Source organism: Panthera uncia (genome assembly GCF_023721935.1).
Source record: "Panthera uncia isolate 11264 chromosome A3 unlocalized genomic scaffold, Puncia_PCG_1.0 HiC_scaffold_11, whole genome shotgun sequence".
Lineage (NCBI taxonomy): Eukaryota > Metazoa > Chordata > Mammalia > Carnivora > Felidae > Panthera > Panthera uncia.
This window is the reverse complement of record NW_026057578.1, coordinates 88039470-88064101: the sequence shown is the minus strand read 5'-3', so window position 1 is coordinate 88064101 and position 24632 is coordinate 88039470. Positions and strand designations below refer to the sequence as shown.

General features: G+C 39.0%; 1 protein-coding gene across 1 annotated transcript; it reads left to right on the top strand.

Moving 5' to 3' along the window:
* The first annotated feature begins 208 nt into the window (after positions 1 to 208).
* MOB1A (MOB kinase activator 1A) lies at positions 209 to 19894 on the top strand. The gene is made up of 6 exons (XM_049651728.1): positions 209 to 431; positions 4233 to 4399; positions 9567 to 9660; positions 11035 to 11168; positions 15842 to 16005; positions 17594 to 19894. Exons 1-6 carry the CDS (start codon positions 418 to 420, stop codon positions 17669 to 17671), a joined length of 651 nt encoding a protein of 216 aa, XP_049507685.1. The 5' UTR covers positions 209 to 417; the 3' UTR covers positions 17672 to 19894.
* The last annotated feature ends 4738 nt before the right edge of the window (positions 19895 to 24632 follow it).

Here is a 24632-nt window from a genome sequence, read left to right as displayed (position 1 = left end):
TGGGACGGAACCCAACAGCAACAACGCAGACCAAGCACAAGGTGAGCCACTCCTCCAGGTCAAGGAGCGCTACCTGACCACGCCTTCAGGAGAAGGCAGTCCCGGCGTAGAGGCCGCTGATTGGCTGAGCTTTAGGAGTGGGCGGGGCGCAAAGGGGCGCGCCCAGTCCGTCTCGCAGGGGCGGGGCGAGCCGAAGCCTTCGCTCGCGAGATTTTGCTGGTTCCGCATTTCGGGTCGGCAAGGTGGGGGTGGCGAGCGTAGCAGCTAGCACCGGCAAGACCCCCGGCCCGGAGCACCGGCGCTCGGTGTTTCCGCTGGCGGAGAGCTGAGGGCTATCCGCTTCCTCGTGGTTCCCGCGCGGGTTACGAGTCCAGACCGCGGCGGGGGCCAGCGGCCCCTCCCCTCCGAGGATAGAAGATGAGCTTCCTCTTGTGAGTGTGGCCGAGCCGAGGGCCCCAGGGTTTGAAGGCCGAGGGCAAGGGCGAGGAAGGGGGCAAGGAGGCGCCTGAGGCTAGGGCCGGACGCCGGGGTTGGGGTCGAAGTGACTGACGTTTGCTTTGCCACCCCTCCCCCCACTCCCGCGGGCCACGGGGGAGGCCCGGACGTGGGCCCAGGCAGATGGAGGTGAAGGTCGAGGCAAAGGAAGCGGAGCGAGAGGGTTGCGGAGTAGTGAGGCTCCGAGGCCGGCAGTGCCTCCAAACTTTTCCGCCCGAGCGCCCCTGAGGGCGGCGGGACGACCCAGGGGCGGAACCCCGAACCCTGTCTCTGGGCTTCCCATTCCTTTCAAGTCTGGAGCCGTCTAGTCTAATGACCCATTCTGACTTAGCTTTTTACTCCACCGTTTGTCAAGTTTTATTACCTTCAGTATTAAATTACCCCCGTGGAAAAACAACTGCCCCCGGAAAACGGGTAGTGCTGCAGTTTGGGAAGCTTGAAGTTAAGCTGCGGCCTTGCATGCAGACTTCTGTCCAGTGCGAATTCAGCCACATTGTGAATTTGTGTAGATTTTATTTATTCATTTTTAAGTAATCTCTACACCCGGTGTGGGGCTCAGACTTCCAACTCCTAGATCAAGAGTGGCATGCTCTCCTGATTGAGCCAGCCAGGCTGGCCCTGTGACTTTGTGTAATTAACTTTTCCTGGGTAGAATCATATTTTAGAGATAAGGCCTGGGGCCCAAATGAGTCTTAAATGGAAACTTTTGTAAATTATCTGACGATTTTTGAAAAAATGTTTATTTTGAGAGAGAAAGAGAATCCCAAGCGGGCTCCACACCGTCCCTGCAGAGCCCTGCTCAGCTCCACCTTACCAACTGTGAGATCATGACCTGAGCCAGAATGAGAGTCTGATGCTTAACCAAGTGAGCCACCCAGGCGCTCCTCTGATGATTCTTAAACATTTTTAGGTTTGGGAAGCATTGCTCCAACACATTATTTTCAGGTGGCTCTCTCTACCTGGTACATTACTTGAATGTGTGTTGTGTGATTGAGTAAACATCCATCGTCCACATATTTGATATTTTCATCAAATTTATTATTAAATTGTATAGTATTCTGTAACGAGAGTTTATCCAGTTTCTTACTGTGAAAATGTTTTGCTTTGGGAAGCAAATTACACTCAGAGGCTGAGTTGGTCTTTGCCAGCAATTTATTTAACCTAGGTTTGCTGTAGGAATTTCATAAGCCAAGTGCATACAGGATAAGTTTCTTAATAAGCTAGTGAAATATTTCAAATCAGTGATACATTGTTTACACTGTTGTTCCAGGCAAGGGGACATGAAAGAAATAAAGTCCAAATTTAGTTGAGGTGTATCTTTATACGAGTCAGTACTGAGGAGAGGAGTTGGGCTTACCCAACCCAGAGCTGAGGTCCAGCTGCCAGCACGAAAGTAAAAGTTCCTTGTTGCCAGGGAACCATGACGCTGGTGTTGACCGGCAGGTGGATTTTCCTTCTGGGGCTGGGCATTTTCGTGGCAGGGGCTAATTGTCCCAAGGTTTACAGAGAACTGTTTAGATCATCAGAGTGTCACCTTGCCCAGACCCAACACTCTTGAGGACTCTTCACAAATTCTTGGTATTTGTAGTCAAAATGTCTCCTTGCCATAGTTACTTCTTAATAAGTTTTCATTGTTAAGCCCCAGCAGGGTCCCTGAGCAGCTGAACTACTGAGTTATGGGTGAGAACAGATGAGAGGATGATGTCTTGACACAATTTACTTTATTCTTATATGAAAACTTTTTTTTGTCTTTGTCATAAACAAGTGAATTAAAACAAACTTAAGTCATAAACAAATGGATTAAAACAAGTCATAAATGGATTTGAAATCTTATCAAACCAATACAGAGCAGAGAAATTTGGATTCTGTCTAGTATTTTGCTGTTATAAAATAGCACTATGGAGAATATCTGTTCAAATTATTTTTTCCTACCTGTCGATTATTTTTTAGTAGTATGGTCTACACAGTATGATTACCATGTCTAAAAGTTTGTATGACTTAGATTATAATTGTAAATTTCCATATTACTGGAACAGTCTCTCCCTTCTCCCCCAAAGTCTTTCTCTTATGAGTTCATGTTAAATTAGTGGTTTGATTGTGGATGCTCAGTTGCTTAGTTACTTTTTGGATCTAAATGTGAGGCCCTTTTTTTCTTTTAAACTTTGTTTTGTTGACAGGCATTTGAGTTTCCACTTTTTGACTTATGAATAATGCAGCCATTATTCATCTGTAACTTTTATATACATCTGTAACTTTTGTGTACAGATTTTTGTATTGGATGTACACGTTCATTTCTCATTCTGTCTGAGTAGAATGAGAAGTTATATAGTAACTGTGTTTAACCTTTTGAGGAACTGCCAAACTTTTTCAAAACACTGCACCATTTTGCATTCCCACCAGCACTTGAGAGTTTCAATTTACCTACATCCTAAGAAGCACTTGTTAATTGTCTTTTTGATTATAGTCATCCTGAATGAATGTGAAATGTTCTCTCATGATTTTAATTTGCATTTTCCTAATGACTAATGATGGTCAGCATATTTTTGTATGCTATTGGCCATTTGTATATCTTCTTTGGAGTAATGTCTGTTTGAATCTTGTGATCATTTTTATTTATTTATTTATTTATTTATTTATTTATTATTTTTAACGTTTGTTTATTTTTGAGAGAGACAGAGACAGAATGCGAGTGGGTTAGGGGCAGAGAGAGAGGGAGATGCAGAAGCAGAAGCAGGCTCCAGGCTCTGAGCTGTCAGCACAGAGCCCGACGCGGGGCTCGAACTCATGAGCTGTGAGATCATGACCTGAGCTGATGTCGACGCTCAACCGACTGAGCCACCCAGGCACCCCTCTTGTGATCATTTTTAAATTGGGTTGTTTTTTTGTTTTTAAGTTGGAAGAATTCTTTATCCTGGATACAGGTCCTTTATCACCTCTACGAATCGCAAATACTTTCTCCCGTTTTGTGGATTGTTTACACTGTTTTGACGGTACCATGTGAAGCATAAAGGTATTAATTTAGATGAAGATCATATTGAATCTTGAGATATCATTTCATGTTAGTCTTCTTTTTCTTAAGATTTTATTTTTAAGTAATCTCTACACCCAATGTGGGCCTCAAACTCAACCCTGATATTAAGAGTCGCATGCTCTTCCTCTGGTGCCCCCTTTCTAACGTTCTCTATGCATTTACAGAATGGACTTCCGCTGTACATTTTGTCTTTTAATATGTTAAACTATGTCTTGAGATCTTTCCATGTGAATACATGTAGCTCTATCTTGTTCTTAACTACTGTATAGTATTCCATGTTATGGATGTATTGTGATTTATTTATTCCACTACTAATAAGCTTTAGGATTGTTTCCACATTTTTCACTGTTAAAACCAATCTTGGGAAGCACATCCTGATCCATATCTAGGAGAAATACCTAGAAGTAGAAGGGATGGGTTAAAAGTACTTCCCATGTCTGTAGATCTTGTTATATTGCCTTCCCAAAATATTATACACTTTACCCTTTCACCAAGTGTATTAAAATACTAATTTCTCTTTTACCCTAGCTCACACTTAATGTAATTATTTTAACTTTTGGCACTCAGATTAGGATCATAACACCCTCCTCATCCTGGCACTTTTCAGGGAGCATTTTTTATTTTCAGAACAATTTATATGCCTAAAATTATGCCATGCTGCTTTCAGTCCTAAAAATTGATAATACTTTTACTTTCAACCTAACAGCAGCAGCCGCTCTTCCAAAACGTTCAAACCAAAGAAGAATATCCCTGAGGGCTCTCATCAGTATGAACTCTTAAAACATGCAGAAGCAACTCTGGGAAGTGGGAATCTGAGACAAGCTGTTATGTTACCAGAGGGAGAGGACCTCAATGAATGGATTGCTGTTAACAGTAAGTTTTCAATAGCATTCAGCTTTGCTGATTTATAAGAACATTTTGCCAACATTTTTTTGTTAATGAATTTCCTTTTACAGGTATAACTGTTGTAGTATAATGCTGTACCTGTAAAGAAACTCGGAAGTACAAATACATTAGAAACTGTGTTCTTTTCAGAGTGCTTGGTTGTAGCCAGTGTGGTTGAGTAGATAGACTGGAGGAGAAACGTTGAGTGCTTTGGGTTAATTTCTGAGGATAGAATGGATGAATTGCTGAGTAAGGTCAAATAAAAGATTGGAATGCAAAATTCTATGACTTTGCAGGGAACGCATCCTCACAGTTGCACCCCCACTCCCAGCAGCTCTCACCTGCCTGCGTATACACAACAGTCCGTTGCAGTTCATATGGGCAGTCACTTGATTGTTGTGACTTAGAAGTGGTCAGAAGGAAATTAAGAAATTGGGAGAAAACAGGAGGGACCCATGAGCTGAAAATCACTCTGAGTTCAAGAAAGCTAGCATTACATGGAAGGTTATATGTACTGAAGTTAGAGATTTGAATATTTGAGCCTGTCATTTCTTTTTTTTCTTTTTTCTTTTAATTTTAGAGAGTCCGTGCACGCGAGTCGGGGAGAGGGGTGGTGGGGGAGAGAAAGAGAATCTTAAGCAGGCTTCACCTCAATGCAGAGCCCAATGCGGAGCTTGATCCCAGGACTCTGGGATTGTGACCTGAGCCCAAATCAAGATTGATGCTCAACCAACTGAGCCACCCAGGTGCCCCAAGCCTGTCATTTCTGAGATCAGTGCTGGGTGATAAGGTTTAAATCTGTTAGGAAATTTAGATGTTACAGGAATTTTTAAACTTCTTAATGGAAAATTTCAAACATACAGAAGTAGAGAAACTAGTATAGTGAATTCCCAGGCACCCATTATCCACTTTCAACAACTGTCAATTCATGGCCAGTTCATGCTTCTGTATCTCACCCTGATTGTTTTTTTTCTTTCTATATTTTCATTCCTCCCTCTCCACCTCCCTCCCCTCCCCACCTTTCCCCACTCCTCTTTGTTCCTCATTTGCAGGCCGACCCACCTCTCCCTGATTGATTTGAAGTGAATCCCAAATATATTTCATTTATAAATATTCCCTATCTCTAAAAGACAAGAACACCCCCTTTTAAAGATAATGACAATACTGTCATTCCTTTGTTAGCAAATATCCAGTCAGTGTTCACATTTTCCCTGATTGTCTTATAAATGTTTCTCTTTTTTTTAATTTTTAAAAATGTTTTATTATTTATTTTTGAGAGAGAGAGAGAGAGAGACAGAGCATGAGTGAGGGAGGGACAGAGAGAGAGTGAGACACAGAATCTGAAGCAGGCTCCAGGCTCCAAGCTGTCAGCACAGAGCCTGATGTGGGGTTCGAATTCACGAACTGTGAGATCATGATCTGAGCAGAAGTCGGACACTCAACCAACTGAGCCACCCAGGTGCCCCTAAATGTTTCTTTTTAAAAAAATTTATGGTTGTTTTAAATCAGGACTAATAAGGCCTGTGTGTAATGTTTCTTGAATCTCTTAATTCACAGGTTTCCCCTCATTGCAGTCTATTTTTCTTGCTATTTTGTTATTGTTGAAGAAACCAGTTCATTTGTTTACCACAGTATGAATTCTGTTGATTATACCCTCAGGGCATCCATTATGTTCTCTTCTTCCTTTTATTTCCTGTAAATGTTAGATCTACAGCAACACTGTCCAGTATAATTTCCTGCAATGATGCATATGTTCTATATCTGTACTGTGGCCATTTAGCTCTAGAAATGTGGCTAGAGTGACTGGAACTAAATTTTAAATTTACTTTTAATGTAAGTAGCCGTATGTGGCTAGTGGCACCCATGTTTGCACAGATTTGGAGCTTTGTTCAAATTCAAGTTTGATTTTGTTTGTTTGTAAGACTACTTCAGTGGTGGCGTATACTCCCAACCGTGTGTATACTTCCATGGTGTCTAGCTATCTTTTTATGTGGAGTTAATTCAGCTAATGCTAATCACTCCTTTGACCAGCACTGTCTGATAGAAATATAATGTGCACCACAAATGTAATTTAAAACTCTAGTAGCCATATTGAGAAAAAGTTTTGTTTTCCTCGGCACATTAAAAAGCCATTATTCATATTACTAAGAGAAAAAAACAAGGTACAGAACTATGTGATATATTTTGTGTAACACAGGACAAAGGTACTTAGGAGGCAGGAGACAAAAATAAATGAATAATGTAGTGGTTATCTGTAAGAGGAAGTTGGCGTGACTGGGATTAAGATTTATCATTTATAGGGGTGCCTGGGTGGCCCAGTTGGTTAAGTGTCTGACTTTGGCTGAGGTCATGATTTCACAGTTTGTGAGTTTGAGCCCTGTGTCAGGCTCTGTGCTGACATCTGAGAGCCTGGCGACTGCTTTGGATTCTGTTGTCCCCTTCTGTCTGCCCCTCCCCACTCATGCTCTGTTTCTCTCTCTCTCTTTCTCTCTCTCTCTCAAAAATAAAACATTAAAAAAAATCACTATATATTTTTATATATCTTTTTATTTGTGAACCATGTGAAGCATAATATATTCAAAAAAGACCCTCCCCTGTTCTTTTATTTTTAATTTTTTAATGTTTATTTTTAATTAAAAAAATTTTTTTTAATGTTTATTTTTGAGGGGGACGCCTAGGGTGGCTCAGTCGGTTAAGCGTCCGACTTCAGCTCAGATCATGATCTCATGGTTCGTGAGTTCGAGCCCCGCGTCAGGCTCTGTGCTGACAGCTCGGAGCCTGGAGCCTGCTTCCTATTCTGTCTCCCTTTCTCTCTGCTCCTCCCCTGCTCACACGCTGTCTCTCAAAAATAAATAAAGATTAAAAAAATTTAAATGTTTATTTTTGAGAGAGAGCATGTGAACAGGGGATGGGCAGAAAGAGAGGGAGACACAGAATCCAAAGGAGGCTCCAGACTCTGAGCTGTCAGCACAGAGCCCGACGTGGGGCTCGAACTCAGGAGCTGTGAGATCATGACCTGAGCCAAAGTCGGGCATTTAACCACTCAACCTACTGAGCCACCCAGACACCCCTCTCCCCTGTTCTTTTAAACCTTAACTCAAATTATCATCTGTTATTTTGAAGGCATCTGTTGGCCTTCTTCAGCCTTCAATTTTTGAGACTTTTTCTTTAGGTTAGCTATTCTCAAAACTTTCAGTCTCAAGATCCCTTTATTCTCTAAAAAATTATCAAGAACCCCAAAGAGCTTTTAATTATGTAGGTTATATCTAGTGACACTTACTGTGTTAGAAATTAAAATTGAGACATTTTAAATACTTTTTAATTTTTTTATTAAATTTTTTTTAACATTTATAATAATAAATAAATAATAAATTATATATTATATAATTAATAATAAATTGAGAGACAGAGAGAGACAGAGCATGAGCATGGGAGGGGCAGAGAGAGGAGGAGACACAGAATCCGAAGCAGGCTTCAGGCTCCGAGCTGTCAGCACAGAGCCTGACGCGGGGCTTGAACTCAGAAACCACGAGATCATGACCCGAGCTGAAGTCGGACACTTAACCGACTGAGCCACCCAGGCGCCCCATAAATACTTTTTAATTTTTTAAAAATAACTCACTGCATGTTGACCTAAATATATTTTTATGAAAAATGATTGTTTTCCAAATTGAGTTTTAGTGATGAGTATGGCATTGTTTTACATGTTTGGAAATCTCTTTTCATGTTTGGCTTAATAGGAGACAACCGAGTTGTCCTGTCCACTTCTGCATTCATTCTGTTGTGATGCCTCACATCAGGAGCCTCTGGACAACTCCACTGTGCCTTCTGAGAGGATGAGTGTGAAAAGAGCCATTGAAATGCTCTGACCTCACAGATGCCCCTTGAAACTAGGAGGGATCCCCGGACCACATTTTGAGAACAGCTGCTTTAGACCAATAAGCTAGCACACCATCTGGGCATACTGTTTGTTTTGAATGAATATTGAATGCCTATTACTTTCTTAGAAACATGACTCATTAAGAGGAAGGTTTATAAGTGAGGGAGTTTTATATAAAAATCCTTTTGACAAGGTAGAACTTTTTTGTCTACTTGATTTTTAAGAAACTTGGAAAAGCCCTAGTTGGTTTTTAGGTACTCCTTTAGACAGGGAACTGAAACATTTTTTCAAACTTTCCAAAGCTTATGTGGGTGTCTTTGCAGAGGAACATTTTACTCAGATAAGTTCATTACTTACCCCCTTCCTCCTCCATTTTCTTCCATACCTAGCTGAAGCTCCTGTAGGAAGTGCTCTCTGACTACCTCAGCCCTTCAAGATGTTGTCTTTTCTCTGAACCCTTAACATGTTGTACTCTTTGTTTCAATTTTGTCCCTTCTCTTAGCTGGAGTCTCGGAGGCAAGGGATATTATCCCACGTCCTTTTTATGTCCTCAGCATGAGTTAGGCTTCAGGTTGTTTTTTTGTTTGTTTTGTTTTTTTAAATATTTACTTATTTTTGGGAGAGTGCAAGCGGGGGAGGGGTAGAGAAAGGGGGACAGAGGATTGGAAGCAAGCTTTATGCTGACAGGCTGACAGCAGCAAGCCCAGTTTGAGGCTCAAACTCACAAACTGTGAGATCATGATCTGAGCCGAAGTCAGATGCTCAACCGACTGAGCCACCCAGGTGCCCCTAGGCTTCAGGTTTTTTATAAGATTTTTCAAATGCTTATTAATATAGCTGCTACATCTTCTCCTTTGCAGTATATTCCACAACACTTTCTCCTAACACAAATGGTATTGTCTGGTCCAGATTGATAGCAAGTAATAGATTTTTTTTATTCCTTTGGATATAATCAAATTATATATTCTAATGATCCAATAGTCACCATTAAGTTAGAATTGTCGCTAATGTTTTATTTTCCTGCTCTTCTATGCTGGGTAAAAGCTTAGTATATTAAAGTGAATATATATTAAAAGTTAATTTTATTTAAAGTTAAGTAAACAACTTGAGAAGAAGCAACTTAGAAGAGAATTTGTAGTACCTCTGGATTGTTGAATCTCCTGGGGATTTATTCAAGAACTTGAAGGCATTGTCCATTTTTCTTCAACTGAGCGGTCTGATATTTTACTGTGTTGGCACAAACATTTTAACACAATTTTCCTTTTATCTTTCCAGCTGTGGATTTCTTCAACCAGATCAACATGTTATATGGGACTATTACAGAATTCTGCACTGAAGCAAGCTGTTCAGTCATGTCTGCAGGTCCAAGGTACATATACTGCCTATTATATAGGTATTTGAAGTACTAAATAAAGCTAACTGCTAATTGATGCAAATCAAATTATAAAGCTTTTTTGTTTTTCTTATCTGTTTGCTTGTGTAAAAGTAGTTCAGTTTTATGAGTTCTCGAATACTTCCCTATAAGCTTTTTGTTATTAAATATCTTGGTATGTGGTATTTAGTATTTAATTGCATTATAATAAGTAATGTTCAATTTTTTCTTGCGTGTAACTTATGTTAATTACTTGCAAATTGTGCTGCTTTAATTATCTGGCTCAAAGATGCTAGGTTTTAAAAGTCTGACTATAGAGGCACCTGGGTGGCTCAGTTGGTTAAGTGTCCGACTCTTGATCTCAGCTCAGGGTTTGTGAGATCAAGCTCTGCCTTGGGCTGCGTACTGTCAGCTTGGAGTCTGCTTGGGATTCTCTCGCTCCTTCTCTGCCTCTCCCTAGCTTGTGAGTGGGTGTGTGCGTGTGCGCGCGTGCTCGCTCGCTCTGTCTCTCAAAATAAATAAATAAACTTTAAAAATAAAAAATAGAAAATTTGACTATAATAAATTTCAAGAAATATTAAGAAACATGGAACTCTTTATCACCCATAATGTCAAGTCAAGGTGTGGTGGGATTAATGTTTTAGTGTGTTTCTTTCCAGTCTTTTTGCCAATAATTGGCCATTTTATGTGAGGATAGATGGTATTGAGTGAGATATTTACCCCTTGGGAAAAAACTGTCCTTCCTGAATTTGCTGCAGGTATAAAGGAAAAAAGTCTCCAATGAGTTTATAGTCCTATTTTTAATTACAGTATTTTGGAGGAATGTTTTTATTTTGTGTTAAGTTTTATTAATTAAACTTCTCTATGGCTTAAATGCTTCACACAGTGAAGTTTTGCAGAAGTCTTAATCATTCTAGCTCAGCAAAGGGAGAGAGGAAAAGATGCATGCCTCAGGGTGTTTCTTTACTTACCCTCTCCAAGAAACAGTCTTACTGTCTTGACTCTGATGTTGATACTTTGATGGCCAACTGTTGTAGAATGGGGTGGATGCATCAGTCTCTTACCCTGTCCTCAGCACCCTCTGCCTGGAATGTGTAGTTCCTTTATCTTTCCTAGGGCTGTGTTAAAAAAAAAAAATCCATTCTGGCACTGTCAGCTGCCACATTATCCTCCTTTTCTCTTTCAATTATAGCTCTCATATTTCAGGATAATTCTATAGGGAACTTTGAGTAATCTTCAGTAGAACTTGAGAGGTAATTTAATAAAGTTGTAGTAACGTCTACTGAGAAATTGTGGGCCTACTTTGATTACAAGTTACAGATTTGTTAATGTTTTTGAAAACTCCTATCAATAAAATCTTTTTCTCCCCAGATATGAATATCATTGGGCAGATGGTACCAATATTAAAAAGCCAATCAAATGTTCTGCTCCAAAATACATTGACTATTTGATGACTTGGGTTCAGGATCAGCTTGATGATGAAACTCTTTTTCCTTCCAAGATTGGTAAGTTATAATGTTGAACTGTTTTTCTTTTTAACTGATAAATGTGTTGTGTTCTTTTTAATATTCTGTTACTTAAAAAAAAAAAAAAGTAATAAAGACTGCTAAATTCCTCTCCAAAAAGATAGTACATGCAAAATCCCTCCTGTTGTGTTTGTGTCTGCCTGTGTTTTTTCACTATTACTTGTTGGCTACTCAGTTTTTATTCTTTTCAATTTGGGTAAATTTGTCTTAATGTACTTAATGTATTTAAAAAAATATTGATTTGGATTATTGATCATTATTTTCTGTTTCTATCCTTTGTCCATTTCTTTGTGTGGTAAGGATATTAGCTCGTTGTATATGTTATATGTATTTTTTCCCAGGTTGCCTTTTTCTTATTTTGTTCATGAGGTATTCTTGCTGTATGTAACTTTCTTATTTTGTCCTGCTGATCTTTTCCTTTATGATGTATGGATTTTAGTACAATGATTAGAAAGGGTTTCCCTATTTCAAGATTATAAAAATATTTGTCCACTTTTTCATTTAGTACTTTTGTGGTTTTGTTTTTATGTTTAAATCTTTGTTCTTGCCAGAAATTTTTTTCTCAAGGCTCCCTCCATTTTTTTCCAGTTATAAATGCTAATCAGTTTGTCCAACACCATTTATCAAATACATGTGTCGTTTCTCCCCACATTATTTATGTGTACACCAGATTGCCATATAATTTCAAGTCTTTCATTCTCTTTATCTGTTCCTACAGGGATTCCACACTGTTTTAATAACCATGGCCATATATCTTTGAGCATCTTGTAGGGCTAGTCTCTCTTCCTTCCTCTTCTTTTTCAGAATATTCACCGCTATTCTGGGATATTTATTCTTCCAAAGAACTTAGAATCATTTTTGCAAGGTAAAATAAAAATATTCATGAGATTTTGATTATTATTTCATTCAAGTTGCAGATTAACATAGGCAGTCTTATTCTCTTGACAATACTGAGTCTACCCAAGAACAAGATATATTTCTTCATTTCTTCATGTCTTTTATTTCTTCCTCTTATGCAGTTCTATAGTTTACTTTGTTAATTTTTCAAGTTTCTTAAGTTTATCCCTAGACATTTTGTGTTTTTTTAATTGATACCTGCCTTCCAGATGGTTATTGATTTTCATATAAATTTTTATATAAGTTGACCATCAGATTCTGATTATTTTAGTTGTTTTGGTTGGTTTTCTTGAGTTTTTAAAGTATGCAATCACATTAAGATAATATTAATTTTGCCTCTTCCTTTCTGATATGGGTGTTTCTTGTATAACTCTTATCTAATTGCCCCAGAGCAGTGCTGAGTAATGGTGATGATGGCAGACATCCTTTTGTTTCCTTACTTTGATGCAAGTGCTTCTAATACTTCAGCATTAAGCAGGAATCGTGCTTTTGGTTAGAGGTGTGTGAATTTTTAAAACTCAGGTATGGTTGTTGAGTTTTGTGATATTTTCCCAGTATCTGTTGTTGATCACCATAAGGTTTTCTCCAGTATATGTAGATTTTTAATGTTTTACTGGAATCGTATTTTTTATTTGCTAATATTTTGATTAAGATTTTGGCTTCAGGGGCGCCTGGGTGGCGCAGTCGGTTAAGCGTCCGGCTTCAGCCAGGTCACGATCTCGCGGTCCGTGAGTTCGAGCCCCGCGTCAGGCTCTGGGCTGATGGCTCGGAGCCTGGAGCCTGTTTCCGATTCTGTGTCTCCCTCTCTCTCTGCCCCTCCCCCGTTCATGCTCTGTCTCTCTCTGTCCCAAAAATAAATAAAAAACGTTGAAAAAAAAAAAAATTAAAAAAAAAAAAAAAAGATTTTGGCTTCACTATTCATGAGATCATTCCTTGTCATTTTCAGTTTAAGAGTGTCTTATGAGCAACAGGTTGGATTCTGTCTTACTGTTCTGGCTGCTAATAATAAAAATGCCAGAGATCAGATAGCTTATGAATAACAAAAAGTTACTTTTCAGTTCTAAAGGCTGGAAGTCTAAGATCAGGGTGCCAGCATAGTTGGGTCCTTGCGAAGGCCCACTTTTGGGTCTCAGGCTGCTGACTTCTTACCTAGTCTTCACATAGTGGAAGGTGTCAGCAAAAGTTCTCTGGGGCCTCTTTTATAAGGGCACGATCCCACTCCTGAGGGCTATGCGCTTGTGACCTAATCACTTCCCAGAGTCCTGCCTCCTAATAACATCATCTGGGTGTTAGGATCTCAACATAGGAGTTTTGAGGAGATACACACATTCAGACCCTGGCAGATTCCTTACTGTAATCTAATCAGTGGCTCTTTCGGGGGAAAGCATGTATCACATTACACCTGGTCTGTTTGCCGTTGGTCAACTTTTCCATTTTATTATTAAACCTTTTATTTCCTCTCTCGCCGATTCTTTTTTTGTTTTGTTTTTTAATTTTATTTTTTATTTTTAAAAATTTACATCCAAATTAGTTAGCATATAGTGCAACAATGATTTCAGGAGTAGATTCCTTAGTGCCCCTCCCCATTTAGCCCATCTCCCCTCCCACAACCCCTCCAGCAACCCTCAGTTTGTTCTCCATATTTATGAGTCTCTTCTGTTTTGTCCCCCTCCCTGTTTTTATATTATTTTTGCTTTCCTTTCCTTATGTTCATCTGTTCTGTGTCCCATACGAGTGAGTCCTCGTATGAGTGAAGTCATATAATGTTTGTCTTTCTCTGACTAATTTCGCATAGCGTAATACCCTCTGGTTCCATCCACGTAGTTGGAAATGGCAAGATTTCATTCTTTTTAATTGCCGAGTAATACTCCATTGTATATATATACCACATCTTTATCCATTCATCCATCGATGGACATTTGGGCTCTTTCCATACCTGGCTGTTGTTGATAGTGCTGCTATAAACATGGGGGTGCATGTGTCCCTTCGAATCAGCACACCTGTATCCCTTGGATAAATGCCTAGTAGTGCCATTGCTGGGTCGTAGGGTAGGTCTATTTTTAGTTTTTTGAGGAACCTCCATACTGTTTTCCAGAGTGGCTGCACCAGTTTGCATTCCCATCTCACTGATTCTTTATTGTATATTGACTGTGCTTGAATGTTTCTGTTAAATTCAGTTTGGAAAGGGCTTGGTTTGAAACAAATTACTTACAGTTCTTTATTCATTAAAGAATATCTTCCCATTTATGGAAGATAAAGAATAGTTACAACTTTATTCTCTTTTTTCAGCTTTCCATTCTTCAGTAATTCGGCCTAATGTTCTGGAATCTTTCCCCCCCTCGGTTAGGCTGTTATCCACATTTTCTGCCGATTATTTATTCTTATTGGATAGAATTGTTTATTACTCATTTTGAACTAATACATCCAATTGTTAACTATTCCTTTTATTAGCAAGATGCATATTTGTAAATTCTCAGAAAGGAGTTTGACTTAAAAATTCATCTCTTCAATACGGGAGTACAAGACCCAGTCCAGGAAAACATGCCCACAGGCTCCAGGATTATGTTTGAAAATGCAAGTTGTTAGGGGCACCTGGCTGGCTCCATCAGTAGAGTGTGTGACTCTTGATTTCAGGGTTGTGAGTTCAAGCCCCATGTTGGGTGCAGAGCTTACCTTGAAAAAAAATAAATAAAATTTAAAACGAAATGAAAATGCAAGTTGTTAGCTAAGACTGATGTGGGAGAAATGAAAAAAACTAGCTTGAAAGAGTAAAAGACATTAAATTTCAGGCTATTAAATGGACTGGTTGAGAAAATGCATGAAGGGAGAAAGTGTTTTAACCTTTGTTTTCTGAAAGATTGAAGAAAGGAAAATGTTTCTTGAGCGGTGCTGTGGAATAGCTTATTAAGGCTGTCTAATCTAGGTTATTTTGGAAGCTGATGACTTATATGTTTATATACTGTTCTCCATGCCACTGTATTGTCCTTCTGTCCCTGTTTTCTAAGACTTCGATCTTATCAGCTGAATTCTCAGGAATTGAGACATATCCCCACCTACACTGCTTGGAGGGAGATTACCAAACCATCTCTCAGTTCATTTCTAGGGAAGTGTTCATTTTCTTTGCAAAATGGTGAGGTGCCCTTCCTCTCGTTTTCAGGAAGTGTATCTCTGTCTTGTACTATAGGAAAATGAAAATAGCACTTTGAAAAAATAAGATAAACAGTTGGGGACTCCTAATTTAAAGAATAAAACTAGTTTTTCAGAGTAATTCAGAAGATAAAATACTTTATTTGTAGACCATAGATTATAATGCCTTTTTCTTTTGGAATTTTCATTCCTAATTAAGTGCATGTGTGAGTGTAAAAATTTTTTAGAGTTACAAATTACAAAAATAGAAGTTTTTATTTATAGTCAAAATACTTATTCTTGTTGCATTGAATCTTGGGAAGAAACTCTAGTGTTAAATAGCTGAAATTATGTTTATTTTAACTTTGATTCAATGGCACATCATAGGTTGATGTCTGTGCCTATTAGTCTAAGGCAGTCAGAACAAGCATGCTATGTGAGGATACCTCATATATTTGTTTGAGATTTTTTTTCCCTTTGCCCTTTAAAAAATATCTGGAAAATAGGCTTGTATTTGTGAATGTGTGTGTTTGTGTGTTGGAGTTGCATATGGCAGTTTCTAAACTTTCTACTGTTAGATAAAAGACCAATTGATATGTGTATAAATGTATGTATATATTTGCTTACAGGTGTCCCGTTTCCCAAAAACTTTATGTCTGTGGCAAAGACCATTCTAAAGCGTCTGTTCCGGGTTTATGCCCATATTTATCACCAGCACTTTGATTCTGTGATGCAGCTGCAAGAGGAGGCCCACCTCAACACCTCCTTTAAGCACTTTATCTTCTTTGTTCAGGTAAGTTGAACTGTGTTGACTTCTTTGTCCTTTGTCTTGGACTCATTTGATTGGTAATTTTAATAAAGAGCAATTTACTGAGTTGTCTAATTTATAGACGTAGAGTGAAAGTATAAGCAGAATTCTCTCTTTTCTCCTTTCCGTGTTGTTTACTTCATTGGTGTGCAGAGCGACATAGAAAGCTTCTCCCCCATTTTGGGCCTTCTGCCTCTGGCTGCCCCCACTGGCTCTCTGGTTAGGATGTGACAAAGAGCACCGGAAACCCAGGATAGCTTTCCGTACCCCCCTGTTCCATCGCCACTGCCGAGTGAAGGGATACTATGAGAAAACATCGGCAGTTGGGTTGATTCATGAGATGGCTATATCCGAAAGAGAGACTTTTGGAAGAACATGTTAGTCGCTGTCTTGGTTTAACCTTCCAGAAGTACCATTTCAGGCCAAATCTTATGAAGTCATCAGCTAGAAACTTCAAGGACCATCCCCTTCAGAGATGTGGCCTATTATTTATGGGCCCTTAATTGCAAGTGGAATTTTTTAAAAATCAAAAGAGGGGCACCTGGGTGGCTCAGTTGTGTAACCTTCTGACTCTTGATCTAGGCTCAGGTCATGATGTCACTGTCCGTGGGGTTGAGCCCCATATCAGGCACTGTCAGTGGGATTTTCTCTCCCTCCTTCTCTGCCCCTCTCCCACTCGCTCTCAAAATATATAAAAAAAGAACATTTAAAAAATAAAAACAATTCATTGTTTGAAAAAGATATTAAAGCAGCTTTAGAGATAGATAATTCTATATGCAAAATGTAACTAAATCTGTCTAGACAGTGTTTTTTGGTAGAAAAGTCAGTAGTTTTATAGTAGATCCTGTGTATTTCAGTTATATGTGCCACACAAAGGAGAATGTACTGTGCTTTTCTCTGTCTTCCTTCTGAGATTGTTGCACAGCATAGTTATAGGTATAGTGTAGGTGCTGATACAGACATATAGGTACAGATAGAGGGTGGGGGTGTAGTATAGCTATAGAATAGACAGACACCAGATAGATATAGGTATAGATCTATGAAAGCAACAGATCCACTGCCCCTATCAAAAGCTCATGGCCACTATCAAAAAAACTCATTGTATAGTTTTAAGATCATTTCCATGTAAATGCAAAAATATATATATAGTTTTGATTTTAATGTTTTACTCAGTGAAGATCATGCTGATATATACAGTTGTTTTTTTAGTCAGTCCCCCTATATTTCAAAAAAATGAATAAAAATGATCCCATTTTAAAATTTTACAGGGGTGCCTGGGTGGCTCAGTCGGTTGGCTCAGGTCACGATCTCAGGTTCATTGGGATGGAGCCCTGCATCAGGTTCCACGCTGAGTATGGAACCCTGGTTGGGATTCTCTCTTTTTCCCTCTGCCCCTCTTCCCTGCTCAGGTGTGAGTACATTCTCTCTCTCTCTCTAAAAAAAAAAGTTTACAGAGATGATTTCATCATTTTTTGGATTTCAGGAAACTAGGGTTAGGAATCCCTTCTCTGATATTTGCAGAGTTTTAATATTAGATCTGTTTTTAAATTTTACTTTTCTTCTCTTTTTTTAGGAGTTTAATCTGATTGATAGGCGTGAGTTGGCACCTCTTCAGGAATTAATTGAGAAGCTTGGATCGAAAGACAGATAAATGTTTCTTCTAGAACACAGTTACCCTCTTGCTTCATCTGCTAGAACTCTCTCATTGCTCTCTGTTATAGACTAGTGATACAGACTTTAAAAGAACAGGATAAAAAGACACCTGTTGTTTGTGTCTACTGATAAAATTGTCCCAAAGGTAGGTTGGCCTAATCCTTCAGTGAGAAATTCAAGACACAGCTGAATCTGAGGCACTGTGTGACCACTCCTGTTATTGTCAGAGTCCTACTTGGTTGTAATATGTGATGACTAACATAAAGTCTATTAGTTTACTTATGCTTTTACTGAAGAAAATGTGCTTCGGGTAGCAGCATAATGACTATTGAGAATTCCCACCAATAATTTATTAACAGGTTTCCAGAGCAAATTACCTAATAATGCATTCAGATCTGTTTTATTCTGCTTTTATTTACACATAGAAGAGATATTTTTAAGTTTCCTTAAGATTTAGAACATTTGTGTGTTACTTTGGATAACCTTTTAGTTTGCAGTTTGTATGCTAGTGTTTTTATAGATAAGAATATATATATATATATGTTTATTTTTTCAAAATTCATGATTGCATTTTAAATCCTCATATGACCTGTGTGGTTAGTATGGGAGTAACCAGAGTTATTTCTAAAATGACTTTATTTTTTAATCTTTATTTGGGATTTTATTCACATAAACCTATCTAAATTTTTAGGAGTGTGTATATCACAAATAATTTTCTTAAGGCATGTAAGGGTAGTCTTTTACATTTTTATTTTGAAATGCTTCATTCAGATTAATTTGAATAGGTAGCTTTTGGCTGAGAAAAAGACTGCAAAAAATTATAACAAATTTAGGTCTCAGAACCACTATTTTCATTCATGTTGTTTTTCAGAGGCCTTGAAATTCTGGATAGGAGAATGGAAGAAAGTACTCAGAGTACTTGATTATTTTCTTTTGAGTGTCCTTTAAAAAAAAAAAAAAGAATTACTTCTATATGTTTTTGTTGTGACTTGAGACTTAATTAAGAGTAGTGTAGAAATACTTAATCTTTATCCCAATAAGGATAAAACTTAAGACCATAATAAAAAACCTTGAAGGTGTACACATCTTATTTTATAACACAGCTTAGTTTGGTGTGCTGTGTGTGTGTGTGTGTGTGTGTGTTGAAGGGAAACAAAATGGGAGGAATAAGTAAAAAATCTTGCTTCATTCTGTTAGTAGTCCAAGGATGGATTGAGTCCCCATAGGTTTAATCCTTTTTTAATTGTTTTTGTATCAAAACTTGAAATTCTTCTATTGGGATAAAAAGAATCTTCCCCTTTAGTGAAATAAAAGCCGTTAGGTTTCTAGGATGTAGTAAACTCCAGCTGCCTGTTGAGAATGTACCGGGCACGGGTATACTAAAGACTGCCAGACCGGCGCTGCTTTAAGTTTGTCTGCATTCTGGGTTTAAGAGCCGTGATTTTTGCAGAGTACTCACCAACTCCCGTGATGGTTTTGATAAAACGTTAAGATTTGTTAGGGTTTTTTTTTTTGCTGTTGTTATTTATTTTTATTGTCCTACTAAAGTATGAAGAATTGCGTAGCTACTCCATTTTTATAGTAATTCAACTTCATATCCAGATATCCAGAATTTTAATTTTTTTTTTTAATGTTTATTCATTATTGAAAGATAGAGACAGAGCATGAGCAAGGGTGGGGGAGACACAGAATCCAAAGCAGGCTCCAGGCTCCAAGCTGTCAGCACAGAGCCCGACGAGGGGCTTGAACTCACAAACTGTGAGATCATGACCTGAGCCAAGGTCAGACGCCCAACGGACTTAGCCACCCAGGTGACCCCACATATCCAGAATTTTAAAGGAAACAAAACATCTTATCTATTTTAGGCTGAAACCATATATCGTTTCAGGAGTTTAAAAGTGGGATGATTAGTCCCTTATGAAAAAAAGGGAAAAGCCGTCTAAAACATTCCACAATCCATGTTTAAAGCTTATCCAAAGGTCCCTGTCAGAAGTTCAGTGTGTTTATGTTGATCATTTATGAACAAGAAAGCAGGTTTCTAGATGCTGCCTAGAACGTTACTGCCTCTCAACTTTGGCTTTGATTAAGTCTTCAAGGAATGAAATTATATTTCTCAGCTGAGGTTGTACTTTGCATCATTTCTAATATTTCGTGATTCTTAAACAAAAGAGTTCTCACTTTTCTCCATTTATTTTCAGTGCTAGGAATCCCCCCCCCTCTCGTCATGACTCACTCCCAAAACAAACCAAAGATGGTCACATGCTAGACATAAATAAAAAATTTGTTGGTAATTTAAGACTCAGAACGTCCTTTTAAAAAAAACAACAACAACAAAAACCATTATCAGGTTCCCAGGCTAATCGGGCTTAACCAACAATGCACCTAACCATTAAGTTAACGCTGTTTTGTTTACATCTAAAGCCAGGGAATGGAGGGCAAGAGGACCCGAGAATGGGGAGAGGATGATGCCCTCCTGATTGGGGCCCTAGAGGGCCAGCCTTTGAGAAGAGTTGGAAGAGATCAGTCTGTCTCGGACCCTTCTCTCTTGTGATTTATCTCCCTGTGCCCAGTGTCTGCCTGTTCCACAGCGTACCCCCTGCCCCCCCGAATCAGAGGTCACCTCTTGTCAGTGTCTTCTGCTCCTCACCCCTGGGTACAGTCATGGGGTGGGGAGTGCTTGCTAAATTATGCAGGTAGTTCTATGGCGCTTTAGTTTCTGGGCCTTTAAAAAAACTTTTGGACAATGCTATGCAGGTTTTTGTTTAAATATTGAAACTTCCTCATTACTACAGTTTTTGTTTTGATAGCCAAATGTATCCTTTATGCTCCAGACTGTGAATAGAGTGATTTTTAGAGGGCTACCAGCTAACAAAGTATTTCCTTCATCTTAAGACTTGTAGAGCCCTAGCTTCTGTAGCTGTGTGCTTGAGAAATGCAAATCTGTACTTATTCACCATGACTTTGATAACAAAGCAAAAGCTTTGCTAGTAGTGCAGAGGCATGAGAAGCAGTCTGCTGGTGCTTTTAACTTTTGCAAACATTGTTGAGGTTTTCTGATTATACCGTTGACTTTCTCTGAGTGGTGGGGTTATACTAGAAGTGGAGCTTCTAAACATAACATCATTACCTCATCAGCATAAACAAATCAGCCCCGAAGAGTACAAGTCTTAGAAATTTGTTTCTGAGCAGCAGCAGCCCGGGTGCTGGTGTTAGCGCCTGGCTACAGGAGGCTGTCTCCTGGCGGCACGACTCTGGCCTGAGAAATGCTGGCTGAGACCCCAAACACTGAGCACCTTCAAGAGGGACATTGTTTCTTCCTGGAATCAGTTCAGTAAGTGGATTTGGTTTTTACTATCGTAGAATCCTATGAGAGAGGGAAAGTAGTTGTCCCTCAGTCTTCCTTGTGTGTTTGCATTAGATTTTGGTATTTCAGACTATAAAAGGCTTTTGGGGATGATATTATACGTGATAGCAGTGACTTTATTGAAGGAACTGCATTGAAATTCACTTGGGTTTTCTCTCATTCTCAGATTCTATTCCAAACAAGTGTTCTGTCAATCCAAATGGATTACCAGCATGCTATATAGGTTTTTTATAGAACGTTCTATGTTTGGTCTACTTCAAAAATAGTTTGCATAAGTTAGTCTTGGTTACCATCTAAAATATTTTTGGATGTTCTTTACATGAAAATTTATGTTGTATTTTTAAACCTTTAGGGGCTTTATCTATTTTTCTAAGTCAGTTAATTGTACTTTTAAAGAAAGTATTTTGTATCTACTTTTGTAACTTCATCAGAATAAAATATATTAAAAGAAAGAAATGACTGATTAAAGTATGTCTTAACACACATTTCTACTTAAATGTGAAACTTGAGATTTTTGCTTCTATAGAAGATTGTCTTCTGCGTATCGTTCAGTAGCTAAATTGTTTCCTTAACTCTTAGAGGAAAAGGAAGTCCCTAAATAAATATTCTGTAACACCAGGGCCCCACCCCAAGAAACAAACCAAGCCTACAATTACAGTGGCTGAAACCTATCCCAGACAAAAAATTAGTAGTCTCCTTTCTCCTGAACTAACCCAAGCTTGGGACCTCTTTTGCATATTCCTGGTTGTGAGATTGAGAAAAGGGAAGAGGAGGCAATGGAGTGCTGATTTTCTGACCTTGAACTGAGTGCTCAGCATATCTGTAAGACACTGCCCACTCCAGACAGTCAGTTTTTGTTATTGTAGGAGAACTGTTAGAGTTCTTTTTAGAGGTCCAAATTACAGGTGCCTAATTTTAATTCAAAACAGCACTGCTAGAATTGTTTTGATTTTTTGATTAGAGTTAAAATTTGGAAGTTAATGTGGCTAAATAATATGGGTTAACACTCCTATTTTGTATGAGATACTGAGAAGCTGTCAATCAGTTTTGGATTTTTTTTTTTTTTTTGATAGTTACATTTCAGTAGTAGGATTAAAATCGCTCACAAAAATGGAAGAGTGTCTAATGGCTAAGTTGGAAAGCTGTTTTAAACTTTATAAATGAGTAGTAGAATAACCCAAATAATCTTTGAGAGGGCCAGAGTTGGGCTTCAAAGCTACACAGCCAAGAACAATGTCTATATCATGCCTTGGGCCTCATGGCTAAAGGGCTTGGAATGGACACTATAGCCTACACCATTATTTCTGATCACTAGATGTCAGTCTCTGCCTCAGCACCTCCCAAAAGCTAGATTCAACAGCCCTGACCAAAATAAAGGATTTTACCTAAAACCGTCTTCCTTTCGTGTGTCTTCCTAATAAAAAATGTACATGGGCGACAAAAAAGCCTCAGATTGGCAGATCTTCGGTCACATATATCTGTCCTGGCTGCAAGAGAGGCTAGGGAAGTTTCTGGATTTTACTCGGAGGTTTAGGGCTCATAGTAAAATTGATGCTGGATGTTCCGAAAGCGTGGACTGGCTCCTGCTCTGAACTTTTTGTTCCTGCTCTGTGAAAAGATAAGGGAGTTTTCACTAGAATGTAAGGGTCTGGGCACACTGTTTAGCTCAACTGACATTTTTTGTAGCGTATTTGGTACGTGAAGGAAGTACAATATTGATTCAGAATTATGGCCAAGCTCTTTATCTCGTGGCTGATGAGCATTTTGAGTACCACTTTTTAGGGGAACCTACCTATTTAGGGGACTCCTTCAGCAGGTTATCTTATTTAATCCTTACAGCCACCCGGGAAGGGGGTTGTAACTGAGAGGTATGCTAAGAATTTTTCACTTTTTCATATGGTGGCACAAATGCTCTGACTTCAAATAGCTAGTTCATAATGAGACCAGTCTGTTTCTCTGGGGTGCATCTGTAAAAATTCTATTTGCTCATGAGTGCTAGGAGGCTCTATAAAACAAAGTGACTGCAATTTAAAACCATCTCTATGAGGTAAAAAAGATGTATTCAGAGAGATCCTCCTGAAGGAGTTTTTTACAGTTAGCTCAGATGTAACTAGAAGTATGAAAGCAGGGAGTAACCATGGACCAATATAAGTGAAGATTAGAGAATCTCAAGTTCGGGGCAAAAAAGTAAGACACAGAAAGGATACACCCATTTCCTGTGACTAAAGCTGTTATACTTTATGGTAAAAGTAAGACTGGCCTTTTATTTGCTTCTATCATAAAAAGTTATACTTGAAATGTTAAATTGGAACTAATTTGGAGCCCAAGATTTGTGAGGTTCTGCAAATCCTTTCCTGAAATGGTTCAAGTTCACACTGTGGAGCTAGAATGGCTAAGCCACTGTCAGCTGTGTTCAGTAATCAGCACATGGACTTTTTGTCCCATGCCATGCTGGGTGACAGGTTGACAGGACTAAAGCAAGATCCTGTCATGGAGCTCAGGGATCATTTGGAAAAACAGACACCTACATAAATTGATAGTTCTCAAGGGCCACATGTGCAATAAAAGTTATGTACAAGTTGTGAGCCCTTAAGTGTACTGTGTGGCAATCAGAGGTGGCTCCCTGGAGAAGACAAGGCTTGAACTGGCTTCCAAGGTGGGTAACAGCATAACCAAGCTTACATGTAGCATGGCTTGTACAGAAAGGTACAAGCGGCCCAGTATTACTGCAGGGTGGATTTCAGGTAGTGGTTAAGTCATCTAAAAGACCTTGGGTTTTTTCCAGTAGGCGATAGAGAGTCTGAAGGGATTTGAGTTAAGCAAATAATGGACAGGTTTGCACTTCAGAGGACCCTGACAGCAGGGTGGAAACGCCAAGGGGAGGATACTGGGGCAGTGACAGTCCAAAATATAATGTGAGCAATTGTTAAATTATGAGGAAGAGGAAGGTTGGAGATAAGCAAAAGTACTGACTTTCAATAAAGGAAAGAGGAATTCAAATAGAAATCAGTGAGTTGAACGTGGTCTCTTACAAGTGACAAAGCCAACTAAAATCACTTCAGCGCTCCTTTCTGGCACTGCTTGTCTCCCTCCAACTCTACTGTCTCTACTTCATTTCCAAAGTGGGCACTGCCCACATGATTACAAAGATGACAGCCAGCTGTTAAACAGTTTAGCAACTCAGTGGTAAATGACCATTTCTTAGTTCCGGACAAGTCTGTACACCAACTCTCACTGGTCTGGCTCAGGTCATGTGACCAACCCAAACAAATCCGTGTCTGATTGGCCAAATCTGGGTCATATGGCTACTCCCAGAGCTGGGGATAGTTCGGCCTCCTTTGAACCTCAAGGTTTGAGGAGCAAAGGCTTGTTCACTACCATACCGCTGGGAAAAATAGTTTTGGTAGTTTTTATTACACTAGCAAATTATCCTTAATCCCACCCACCATGATTTTTAAGGAATCAAGCAAAAAAATGTGAGAAAGGTTATTACAGTAATCCAAAGGAGAAATTATGAGACCCAAAGCATGGAAGACACTCAATACTGAAGTACGTATCTAGGTGATCACTTGAAAGAGCAACTGTAGGTCCGTCC

What these genes read in the sequence shown, in the direction of transcription:
- MOB1A (XM_049651728.1), top strand. An exon ending in GTCATGTCTGCAGGTCCAAG is followed by an intron (nt 9,661 to 11,034) that starts GTACATATACTG and finishes TTTTCTCCCCAG; the next exon opens with ATATGAATATCATTGGGCAG. An exon ending in ACTTTATCTTCTTTGTTCAG is followed by an intron (nt 16,006 to 17,593) that starts GTAAGTTGAACT and finishes CTCTTTTTTTAG; the next exon opens with GAGTTTAATCTGATTGATAG.